At 54.1% G+C, this 12749-nt stretch overlaps 1 protein-coding gene across 3 annotated transcripts in view; it reads right to left on the reverse strand.

Annotated features, from left to right (window-relative positions):
- Nucleotides 1-9865, reverse strand: part of ABR (ABR activator of RhoGEF and GTPase) — a 226798-nt gene extending 216933 nt beyond the window's left edge. Inside the window, exons 1-2 of one of the 3 annotated variants that reach the window (XM_054459712.2) lie at nucleotides 8667-9865; nucleotides 6838-8101 (exon numbers count right to left, since the gene is read on the reverse strand). In XM_054459712.2, the coding sequence (XP_054315687.2) occupies nucleotides 7902-8101; nucleotides 8667-9768 (1302 nt within the window). In that variant the 5' untranslated portion in view covers nucleotides 9769-9865 and the 3' untranslated portion in view covers nucleotides 6838-7901. Of the gene's footprint in view, nucleotides 1-6837; nucleotides 8102-8666 lie in introns of those variants that run through there. The other 2 variants (XM_054459706.2, XM_063655708.1) reach the window with 2 other exon arrangements.
- Nucleotides 9866-12749: the final 2884 nt, after the last annotated feature.

A 12749-nucleotide genomic window follows, 5' to 3' on the forward strand; every position in this document is an offset into this window, starting at 1 on the left:
CTTAGTTTGAGAGCAACGCTTCATAGTAAACATGTAAAAGGGTAGTGCCTTGCACAGGGCAGTGGGTCCGTCGTTATTTGTTTACTGAGTCAATAAATTAATAGATGGCATAATAAGAAGACAATTGTGCCGTGTGGGGCCCACTCTAAGAGCCGCAAGATGGGTTGGAGTTGTTGGAAAAGGCTGTGCCAGAGGCTGCTAGCTGCCTACACAATATCAATTCTTCTATTTTTCCTTGTAACAGAGCCCCTATTTTACTTGAGGTGGCCATACGCCCAGATAAAATACTACATTTCCCAGCCTCTCTTATAGCTCGAGGTGGCTAAGGAGATAAAAACAGAAACTGTCAAGAGAGGTTCCCAGGAAAGTGCCTTAAAAGGCAGACCAACAGCCACCACTCACTCTTATGCTCCTCTTCCCATTCTTCTAATTCCTGCCTGAAACGTGAATGTGATGGCTGGATCTCCAGCAGCTATTTCAGACCAGGAGGCGAGCTTGAGGACAGAGAAGCAGAAAGACTGAAAAGCCTGCATTCCTGATGATCATGGAGTCACCATACTCTCGCCCGGACTGCTGGCCGCTGGAATTCTGTTACTTGTGAGATAAATAAGCCTCTATCTTGTTTAAGCTACTGTTTTTTAGTTTTGTCATATACAGCAAACCCCTATCAACCAATCCCAGGTTCCACGGAAAATCAGCCCTTAAAGGAAGGGTTGGTTTGGGGACTGGTTTGGGGAAGTCAAGATGGAAGGGCACCTCAAATGCCAGAAAGGGCACAGGAAAAGACGCTGGATGGAATGAGCAATGGCGGAAAGGATCTGCGTAGGAAACAGAATATAAGAAGCCAGATGGTGGCTTTGCAGACGCCAAGAGAGACAGGGCTTGACGGGGAAGCATCAGGGACCCCAGGGCACCTGGAACGGTTGTCTTCCTCTGAAGACGCAAAACACCTCTGGAGTAGGGACAGGGGTAAGTAAAAAAGGAGAGAAAGAGGCAAACAAAGAAGCTTGGGAAACTTTATTACCTGGAGAGATTCAAATATAAGCAGTGGCCTGGTTTAGCCAGCTGAAAATTCCTGGACTTATAACAGCAACAATAAAGACACCATTGAGGAAGAGTAACGACGGTAACAGCACCATCCAGGATCCCATCTTTTTTTTTTTTTTTTTTTTTTGAGACGGGGTTTCACCCTGTCACCAAGCTGGAGTGCAGAGTCGCGATCTCGGCTCACTGCAACCTCCGCCTCCCGGGTTCAAGCAATTGTCCTGCCTCAGCCTCCCAAGTAGCTGGGATTACAGGTATGTGCCACTCTGCCTGGATAATTTTTGTATTTTTAGTAGAGACGGGGTTTCACCATGTTGGCCAGGCTGGTCTCGAACTCCTGACCTCAAGTGATCCACCCACCTCGGCCTCCCAAAGTGCTGGGATTACAGGCGTGCATGAGCCACTGCGCCCGGCCTCAAATGGCTTCTTAATATCTCTTCACAATAGGGATGGGAAAAAATTACTCTATCACAGCTAAGGCTGAAAATTCAATCCTTCAAGTTAAGTTACTCAGACATCCACTGAACACAAGGAATTCTTCCTGGAGCAACAATCTCATTAGTCACCGATGGGAAGGGCAGAAAACCCATCAGGTTACAGATGAATCAGGTTACAGGTAACATGACTACCTAGTAGGAAATTCATTTCCCATAAAGATTAAAAATAAAAAGTCTCAGGGCCAGGTATGGTGGCTCATATCTGTTAATCTCAGCCCTTTTGGAGGCTGAGGTGAGAGGATCGCTTGAGCCCAGGAGTTCTAGACGAACCTGGGCAACATAGTGAGACCCCGTCTCTACAAAAAAATTAAAAAATAGCCAGGCATGGTGGTGCACGCCTGTAGTTCCAGCTACGTGGGAGGCTGAGGTGGGAGGATCGCTTGAGCCTAGGAGGTGGAGGCTGCAGTGAGCCGTGTTCATGCCACTAGACTCCGGCCTGGGCAACAGAGTGAGACCCTGTCTTAAATAAAATAAAATAAAATAGGCCAGGCACAGTGGCTCACACCTGTAATCCCAGCACTTTGGGAGGCTGAGTTGGGCAGATCCCCTGAGGTCAGCAGTTCAAGAACAGCCTGGACAACATGGCGAAACCCTGTCTCTACTAAAAATACAAAAAGTAACCAGGCGTGGGGGCGGGTACCTGTAATCCCAGCTACTTGCAGGGCCGAGGATGGAGAATTGCTTGAACTCAGGAGGCGGAGGTTGCAGTGAGCCAAGATCTTGCCATTACACACCAGCCTGGGTGACAAGAGCCATACTCCATCTCAAAAAAATAAATAAAATAATAAAATTAGCCGAGCTTGGTGGCGGGCACCTGTAATCTCAGCTACTCAGAAGACTCCATCTCAAACAAACAAACAAAAAAAACAATAACAACACACACACACACACACAGACACAGACACGAATACCCTCCGTGGTCACTCTACACCAGGTGTTCTGCTAAATTCTTTAATTATTCTCTTACATTTAATCTTCATAACTATCCTGAGAGGGAAGTATTAATATCTGAGGCAGTACAGCTTGGTGTACGAAAGCATGGACCTGGAAGCCAGATTGCCTGGGTTCACATCCTAAGGGCTACTTATAAGCTGGGTGACCATGAGCAGGGTTATTGAAGTTCTCCAGGCCTCGTGATTCTCATGGAAAATGGAAATAATAACAGCACCTGTGTTCGTCCGTGTTCACACTGCTGTAAAGAACTACCCGAGACTGGGTAATTTATAAAGGAAAGAGGTTTAATTGACTCACAGTTCCACATGGCCCGGGAGGCCTCAGGAAACTTACAATCACGGCGGAAGGCAAAGGAAAAGCAACCACCTTCTTCACAAGGCGGCAGGAGAGCGAGCAAGCCTGTGGGAGAACTTCCAAATGCTTTAAAACCACCAGATCTCATGAGAACTCCCCTCGTGATCAGGACAACAGCCTGGGGAAACTGCCCCCGTGATCCAGTCGCCTCCCTCGACACGTGGGGATGACAATTTGAGATGAGATTTGGGTGGGGACACAGAGCCAAACCCTATCAGTGCCTATCTCCTGAAGGTGCTGTGTGGAATCAATGAATTAAAGCGTATGAAGTGCTCAGAACAGGAGCTGGCAAAAGTAAGCCCTCAGGGTTAGTGATGTTTGTTATTCCCATCTGACAGGTAGAGATGGAGGCTTGGAAGGGTCAGTGGCTGGCTGGTGGTCTCACACCTGGGGAGAGGCAGGCCTGATTCACAGTACACACCACCCAACACAGCTGATCCTGGCTCTGCCCGTCCCCCAACTCCTCACCACACCAACACCGCCTGGTGTTTGTCTTTTCTGGTACTGAGCAAGGCTACAAGGTGCTAAAAGGAAGATACTAAGCGAATTGGCAGACTAACTTATTTACACTTTGAAGTTGCTATCGTGCGTGGACAAAAAAGCCGAAATGTGTTTTGGCTTAGGAATCTGCCCCTCATCTAAAAGGAAATGGCCCCTTTCAAAGGAGGCCCTTTTCACCTCTGCTTCTGGGCCTCTGTAGGTGAGGCCTCACGTGTTCTCTCTCTGAAATCCTGAGACTAAGGCAAAGCCTGGATTGCCCAATAAAACCTGACCTGAAGGACCTCTGAATGCAGATAACGAGTGTGATTGCTGGTGGAGGCCAATCCAGCAGAGAGACTCATGAGCCAAGATGACCTCTGCCTTGAGGCCTGCCCTGCTGCCTGAAAGGTTCTAGAAAGAGTCACAGCCTTGCTGGGAGGGGGAAACACGTATCCTATTCATTTATATTTTTTAGAGACAGGGACTCGCTCTGTCGCCCAGGCTGGAGTGCAGTGGCACAATCATAGCTCACTGAAGCCTTGACCTCCTGGGTTCAAGTGATCCTCCCACTTCAGCCTCCTGAGTAGCTGGGACTACAGGTTCACACCACCACATCTGACTGATTTTTTTTTTCTTAGAAACGGGATCTCGCTGGGCGTGGTGGCTCACGCCTGTAATCCCAGCACTTTGGGAGGCTGAGGCGGGCAGATCACAAGGTCAGGAGATCGAGACCATCCTGGCTAACACGGTGAAATCCCATCGCTACTAAAAATACAAAAAATTAGACAGGCGTGGTGGCGGGCGCCTGTAATCCCAGCTAGTCAGGAAGCTGAGGCAGGAGAATGGCATGAACCCGGAAGGCGGAGCTTGCAGGGAGCCCAGATGGCACCACTGCACTCCAGCCTAGGCAACAGCGTGAGACTGCATCTCAAAAAAAAAAGAAAGAAAGAAATGGGGTCTCACTGTATTGCCCAGGCTGGTCTCAAATTCCCAGGCTCAAGCAGTCCTCCTACCTCAGCCTCCCAAAGTGCTGGAATTACAGGTGTGAGCCATTGTACCAGCCACATTGCATCACAGAAAACCAAACCATCTGCGATCCAGAATGACTGGGGAGTGGGAAGCTCTGAGGAAGCAACTCGGCCAGGCACGGTGGCTCAGGCCTATAATCCCAGCACTTTGGGAGGCCGAGGCTGGCGGATCACCTGAGGTCAGGAGTTCAAGACCAGCCCAGCCAATATGGTGAAACCCCATCTCATCTAAAATACAAAAATTAGCCAGGCGTAGTGGCACACTCTTGTCATCCCAGCTACTCAGGAGGCTGAGGCAGGAGAATCACTTGAACCCAGGAGGCAGAGGTTGCAGTGACCCGAGATGACACCACTGCACTCCAGTCCAGGTGACAGAGCGGGACTCTGTCTCAACAAAAAAGAAAAAGAAAAAAGAAACAACTCAAAGAAAAATAACCTGTAGTAGTGGTTAATTAACACTTATGGGTGCTTACTACGTGCCAGGACCTATCCAAAAAGCTTTAGAAATATGATCCATTTATTTCTCATATCAACAGTAGGAGAGAAGAGGTGCTTATTAGGGTCATTTTACAGATAAGGAGACTCAGGCTCAGAAAAGTCAAATAACCTCCCAATGTCACACAGGCAGTCTAGCTTCAGAAACATGGTTTAATTCCGTGTTTTCAAACCTTTTTGTTCATCTCACAGCAAGAAATACATTCTACATCAGCTCCCAGTGTACACATACGCATCCGCATATAATCGAAACGGAGTCCAAAAACAGCATAATACTCGCCGTGGCCAATGCACTCATCTTTAGAGAGAAAACCCCTGCCCGCCTGCAGCTTGCGTTTGACTGGAGGGAAACAGTGAATAAGACCCACATGCAAAATTATAGCATCCACCGTGGTAATTTGGGGAATGCTGTAGAGAAAAATGAAGCAGCAAAGGACAAAGGTGGCCAAGGAAGACCTCCTGGGTGCTTCTGTTGCCAACTGCACTAATTTCAATGAGCTGTTACCCACAGTGCGAAAACCCCTTCCCTTAATCGCTCCACTCTAATGCCTCCCTGTATGCTTGAAGGCTTTCTCCTAGACTGTGTGTGCACACATGTATGTGGCAGTGTGCCATGTATATACGTCTGCAGGTGTGTGTGTGTGTGTATGCATGTATGTGGCAGTGTGCCATGTATATACGTCTGCAGGTGTGTGTCTGTGTGTATGCATGTATGTGGCACTGTGCCATGTGTATACGTGTAGGTGTGCATGTGTGTGCATGCATGTATGTGACAGTGTGCCATGTACATACGTCTGCAGGTGTGCAGGTACTGTGTGCATGCATTTATGTGGCACTGTGCACGTGTATATACATACGCAGGTGCGTGTATGTGTGTGCATGCATGTACATGTGAAGGTGTGAATGTGTGCATGCATGTATGTTACTGTGCACATGTATATATACGTGTGCAGGTGTGCGTTTATGTGTGTGCATGTATGTATGTGACAGTGTGCCATGTGTACGTGTGCAGGTGCGTGTATGTGTGTACATGCATGTATGTGGCAGTGTCATGATACACATGTGCTGCTGTGTGTGTATGTGTGTGCATGCATGTATGTGGCAGTGTGTCCTGATACACACGTGCTGCTGTGCGTGTATGTGTGTGCATGCATGTATGTGGCAGTGTGTCACAATACACATGTGCTGCTGTGCGTGTATGTGTGTGCATGCATGTATGTGGCCGTGTGTCACGATACACATGTGCTGCTGTGCATGTGTGTGCATGCATGTGGCAGTGTCATGATATACATGTGCTACTGTGCGTGTGTGTGCATGCATGTATGTGGCCATGTGCCATGAGTATATGTGTGCAGGTGCGTGTGTGCATGCATGTGGCCGTGTGCCATGTATGTACGTGCCATGTATGTACGTGTGCTGGCGTGTGTGTGCATGCATGAATGTGGCAGTGTACCGTGTATACATGTGCAGGTATGTATATGTGTGCATGCATGTATGTGGCCATGTGCCATGTGTATACGTGTACAGGTATGTATGTGTGCATGCGAGTGTGCCATGTGTATACGTGTGCAGATATGTGTGTATATGTGTGCATGCATGTATGTGGCCATGTGCCATGTGTATACGTGTACAGGTATGTATGTGTGCATGCAAGTGTGCCATGTGTATACGTGTGCAGATATGTGTGTATATGTGTGCATGCATGTATGTGGCCATGTGCCATGTGTATACGTGTACAGGTATGTATGTGTGCATGCAAGTGTGCCATGTGTATACGTGTGCAGATATGTGTATATGTGTGCATGCATGTATGTGGCAGTGTACCATGTGTATACATGTGCTGTGCATTTATGTGTGTGCATGCATGTAACCATGTGCAGGTCCTCCCTCACTCACTTCCTCACGGAGGAGGCTTTGGAGACAGAGGCAGAACCCGAACACGTAGCTGTGCAGTTTGCCACAGGAGCTTGCCCTTGCAGAGGGGGCTGGAATGGCACCTGAAATCTAGCCCAGGTATCACTAGCCAAAGCCATGAGTGCCAGACACGTGCCCCGGCTCACGTCTGTAGTCCAGAGGAAGGTGACTCTTGTTATCATTGGTCCACCCAGAGGGAAGCATCTTTTGCGATTCCCAGGGGCAGCGCCGATTTCTAACGTGCATCAAGGTGCCCTATGTGCTAGAGTGTCCTAAGGGAGACAGGCGACGACTCACAGAAATAAAAATCACTCCCTGGGGGAAGTCTAGTGTGCTGGGCACCCCGGGCAGGGTGATGGATGTGGGTCTGGGGGGAGATGGGATTGGAGCCAGCTCTGAAGCATCTGGGGCCACTTGGGTAGCCTCCACCAAGGGCATTTGGAACTTGGCACTAGGGTGAAATCTTCAGGCTCTTCCCTTAAGTTAAAGAGACATATAAAAATGTTACCAGCATGGGCGGCAAGAGCATTGCCTATGGGAAACACAGCCAATCTTTGCTAATGAATAAGTGTAATTGATCAAAACAGATGACTTGATGGACCTTCCAAATGTGCTTTTAGCAAAGTGGACAGTTTTTCATTCAAATGCAAACTCATCCAGATAAAATCTAATAATGGAGATTTTGGAACAATCCCAGCATCAATGATTTTTTTTTTTCCTCCTTCACTGAGCAGGAAGGCATCTTAAATTCCTGGTTGCAGCTTGACCCAACCAGACACCACCAGTGTGCTGCTTTCCGCGTGGCTGAGGAGACCGTGACAGTTCGCAGACACAGCAAGGGGCTCGCACGCCACCCCCATCCCCACCTGACCTCTCCTCCTTAGCCCCATTCCCACTCCCGCTCAATTCTAGGCAATCATGTATTCAACCATTGAGCTTTGACTGCGGGAAGGCACCGTGCCTACCACCAGAAGGGGATTCAAAGACGACTAAGACCAGGCCCTGTCCTCGGAAAAGAGAGCAGATGTGAGGGGAGACGGATGACAGTAGACCCGGTGAAGGTCTCAGCTCACCCCAACAAGCACTTAATCTTTCTGAGCTTCAGTTTCCTCTTTTATCCAATGAAGACGCTGGACTAGACATGATCTCTGGGCACCAGGCCAGCTGGAAAACGAGATGCGCCTAAGCTTTCCCCTTCCTCTCTTGCTCCCAGACTCCTAGAAAGCCAAGAGGCCAGGCGCCGCCTTCTAAGAAGAAAACGAATCCGCAGAGGGAGCTGGTGAGGGCCATGAGCCTTCCCTGGAGTTTGCACGTGGCCCCAACACACAGAGCAGCCTGGAGAAGAGGAGACTAAGTTCAGAAAATTGAGTGGAAGGTTTGGCCTTCCACGGTTAGGAAAGCAGAGCTCAGAAGGACCGGGAATTTCCGGGAAATGGGAAGCCCCTGGGGTGTGTGCAGAGAGGGGTGACACCCAGAGGGGTGACAGCCAGCCAGAAGGGTGACAGCATCCGGTGGTGCGAAGGAATCTGGCGGGGTCGGGCGGAGGGAGGGGGTGAGGGATGTCACGGCTCAAAGGCCGAGGCCTGGCTCAGGCTCCTCCCCCGGGCCGGCCACACGCCCCATTCCGTCAGCCCTGCCGCCGCCACAAGCTCATTTTCATAGAGTCGCCCGAGCCTCACGTCGCTTTGCACGTTTTTGTCTAAGTTCCACAAGCGGCTTTGGGGTCAACAGGCGCAGCTCGCCCTCCTTCCCGCCCGCTCCCCAGCCCCGAGCTTGAGGTCAAACGGGGCCGCGGAGTCGCCCAGGAAGGGGTCCCGGCAGCCCGGGGTGCGGGGCGCGCGGCGGGGTCTGGCGGGGTCTGGGGGTCGCGGCGGGGAGCGGGGGTCTGAGGGGCGCCCACCTGCGGGGAAGCCGTCCTCGCGGTCGGAGCTGTGCCGGCTGCCGTCGCTGTCTCTCTCCGGCGAGCTGTGGCCGGGCGAGTCCCGCTCGGGCACCCGCAGGAACCTCTGGCGCCTCCACGGGGGCCGGTGCTCGCGCCTGGGGGTCTCCCCCGCGGCGAGGGGCGAGCCCGGGCGGTCCTTGGCCTCCGGCTGCTCCAGGTCGCGGGTCCCCCGCTGCGGCCGCCGCCCCCCGGGGATCAGGTGCATCCAGCGCTGGGGGCTGCACGCCCGCCCCGGCCTCTCCACCTCCTCGCGGGTGCCGAACCGGCAAGGGGCCACCAGCCAGGGGCCGAGGACGACCTTCTCGTTGAAATCCACCATCTCGAAGTCGTGGTCGCTGCCGTCGCCCCCCTCGTCCGTGCCGGGAGCCGCGTGGGGGTCCCCGAGGGGCGCGTCGTCCTCCCGGGCCCGGAACCGCAGCTGGGGCTGCAGGAGCTGCTGGTGGACGGCGTCGGCCCAGCTCCTTCCCCCGCCCGCTTCTCCGGCCGCCCCGGGCCCGGCGGGCAGGTCCCCGCGGGGAGACTCAGCCTCGGGGTCGGGGCGCCCGGGGTCCCCGCGGGGAGACTCAGCCTCGGGGTCGGGGCGCCCGGGGTCCCCGCGGGGAGACTCAGCCTCGGGGTCGGGGCGCCCGGGGTCCCCGCGGGGAGACTCAGCCTCGGGGTCCGGGCGCCCGGGGTCCCCGCGGGGAGACTCAGCCTCGGGGTCCGGGCGCCCGGGGTCCCCGCGGGGAGACTCAGCCTCGGGGTCGGGGCGCCCGGGGTCCCCGCGGGGAGACTCAGCCTCGGGGTCCGGGCGCCCGGGGTCCCCGCGGGGAGACTCAGCCTCGGGGTCGGGGTGCCCGGGGTCCCCGGAGTCTCCGCCGCCGCCCCCGGCCAGCGCGGCCTGCAGGAGGGAGGCTTTGAGCTGCTCCCGCGCCAGCACCTGTTGCAGCCGCTCCAGGTTGAGTCTGCAGCGCTCCAGCTCCCGCTCCGCGTCCCGCACCGACTCCAGCCTCGGGACCGGCGCCTCCGCCTCGGGGAACTCGGCCCGCCAGCGCCGCTCGAACGCGCGGGGGTCCCACATGCCCCGAGCTCCGTCCCGCGGCCCCGAAGAGACCAGAGGAAAAATCAAGTGTCCGCTTCCGCCCTCGCGCCTTTTTCCCGTCTTCTTCCTCTTCTTCTTCTCCTCCTGGGTTTCGCCTCCCTGACGTCAGCGGCTCCTCGCGGCGGGGGCGGGCGCCTGGGGGATGAGAACCCGCCCCGGGCATCCCACAGCCAGCTCGGGCCGCGGAGCCGCCGGGGGAGGGCGGGAGCTGCGGGGCCTCGACTCGAGCCTTCCCCGCCGCGCGCTGCCGGCCCCGGACCCCGCCCGCCCCGCGCCCCGCTCCCTGCACCCGAGCGCGGGCCCCGAACACCCTCCTGCCGGGCCCGGGGAAGACGTGCGGGGCTGAAGGCGGCTTGGCTGGTGTCACTGCGGACCCGCGGGGTCGCCCTGCGCGGGGATTGATTGATTGATTGATTGATTGATTGATTTTCCTTTTTTGAGGCCAGGTCTCGCTCTGTCGCCCAGGCTGGAGCACAGTGGCGCGATCATGCCCTAAACTCACTTGACGAAGATCACGGAGCAGTTTAATCCAAATCTGGGGGTAACGCTTTGGGGTTCTGTTGGCCCCTGTAAGCTTCTCTCCTCTTCTCACTGAAGCTTTTCCGGGAAAAACACTCAAGGATGACAGCGCCAAGCGGCTCTGTTGGAGGCGCCCGGGACCTCAAAGCTGGACTCCCGGGGCACTGAGTCCAACCGTGGCTGCAGGGGCCGCGGCCTGGCGGAGGGTCCGCGTGGGTGTCTGCGAGGACCCCCCACTCCATCTCCTCTTTGCGGCCTCAGACACGTCCCTTGGGGAGGACAAGAAATGGGAGCTGAGCCAGGCGCGGTGGCTCACGCCTGTAATCCCAACACTTTGGGAGGCCGAGGCAGGCAGATCACCTGAGGTCGGGAGTTCGAGACCAGCCTGACCAACATGGTGAAACCCCGTCTCTACTAAAAATACAAAATTAGCCGGGCGTGGTGGCACATGCCAGTAATCCCAGCTACTCAGGAGGCTGAGGCAGGAGAATCGCTTGAACCTGGGAGGCGGAGGTTGCGGTGAGCCGAGACCGCGCCATTGCACTCCAGCCTGGGCAACAAGAGCGAAACTCCGTCTCAAAAAAAAAAAAAGAAAGAAAGAAACGAGAGCTGGAGAGGGGGCCTGGAGACGGGGGGTCCCACGTGGCCCTGCCCTCCGCACCTGGCTGAGCAAGGCTTTCCAGTTCTTTTCCAGGGTTGTGGATGAGGCCCCACTGCCTGTGAAGAGAGGCCCTGATAAACCATCTTGTGCTTTCTTAAAGAGGGGACACCATATCAATGATTCACGTTTCCTTCATTTTAAGCATGAAGAAATTGATCTAAGAGGCCGGGCGCGGTGGCTCACGCCTGTAATCCCAGCACTTTGGGAGGCCGAGGCGGGTGGAACACCTGAGGTGAGGAGTTCGAGACCAGCCTGGCCAACATGGGGAAACCCTGTCTCTACAAAAATACAAAAATTAGCCGGGCGTGGTGGCAGACGCCTGTAATCCCAGCTACTCGGGAGGCTGAGGCAACAGAATTGCTTGAACCTGGGAGGCGGAGGTTGCAGCGAGCCAAGATCACACCACTGCACTCCAGCCTGGGCAACAAGAGTGAGACTCCGTCTCAAAAAAAAAAAAAAAAAGAAAGAAAGAAAAAAAAAAAAAAAAGAAATTGATCTAAGAGGCTGACTTGGCAGCTGGAAATTCTTCCTCCCCACAGCACCTTTTGGGGACTGGAGCTAAACTCAGCCACCTTCTCCGTAGCCCCTGCCACCCACCCGGTTCTCACCTGAGCCACGGGCACAGGCCGTCCTGCTCCCACTTTTCCAGCCCCTTAATTCATCCCTCAAGGCTACAAGGAAGCAAGGAAGATGTTTCTTAACCACAAATGTGCCATGTGTTTGCGCCAAGCCCTTTCTTGGATCCCGTCACATACAGGGTGGAGTCCAGACTCCTTGGCATGACACAGAAGTCCTCCCACATCTAGTCTCTGCCTTCTTCCTATAATTTAGCCTTGCCAGCTCAAAGCTGGCCCCAAAGACCTCACACCCTTTTCCTTTTCCTTGGAACTTCTCATCTCTCCCTACACACTTGCAAAAGTCCCTACTGCCTGGGGACCTCCCCCTCTGATGAACCTTTTCAGCCCCCTCCTCGCCCTTGTTTGTATCAGCATTGGATCTCATGTCTGCCTTTTATCTTTGTTTGCCCTTGTTCCACCTTATTTTGTTTCTTTTCCTGTAGAGAGGCACCGGCTTCTCCACCTCATCTCAGTCCCTGAACCGGCAGGGGGCCATGCGCAAATGGAGCAAATTTCAAATCCACCATCTCGGCTGGGCGCGGTGGCTCACACCTGTAATCCCAGCACTTTGGGAGGCAGGTGGATGACCTAAGGTCAGGATTTCGAGACCAGCCTGGCCAACATGATGAAATCCCGTCTCTACTAAAAATACAAAAATTAGCCGGGTGTGGTGGCGGATGCCTGTAATCTCAGCTACTCCCAAGGGAGGCTGAGGCAGGAGAATGGCTTGAACCCAAGAGGCGGAGGCTGCAGTGAGCCAAGATCACGCCATTGCGCTCCAGCCTGGGTGACAGAGAGAGACTCTGTCTCAAAAAAAATAATAATCCCCCAAAAAAACAAAAAACAAATCCACCATCTCAAAGTCGTGGTCACTGCTGTTGCCCCCATCATCTCATGTTGCCAGGCTCATCTTGAACTCCTGGGCTCAAGCAGCCCACCCTCTCTGCCTCCCAAAGCGCTGGGATTACCAGCATGAGCCACTGGGGTTGTTCCACCTGTAGGGCAGTGGCACAATTACTGCTCACTGCAGCCTGGACCCCCTGGGCGGAAGCCATCCTCCCTCCTCAGCCTGCAGAGTAGCTGGAACTACAGGCATGTGCCATCATGCCTGGCTAATTTTTGTATTTTTCGCAGAGATGGGGGGTCTCACTGTTGCCCAGGCT

This window comes from Pongo pygmaeus, chromosome 19 (assembly GCF_028885625.2).
Source record: "Pongo pygmaeus isolate AG05252 chromosome 19, NHGRI_mPonPyg2-v2.0_pri, whole genome shotgun sequence".
In the NCBI taxonomy this organism is placed as follows: Eukaryota; Metazoa; Chordata; class Mammalia; order Primates; family Hominidae; genus Pongo; species Pongo pygmaeus.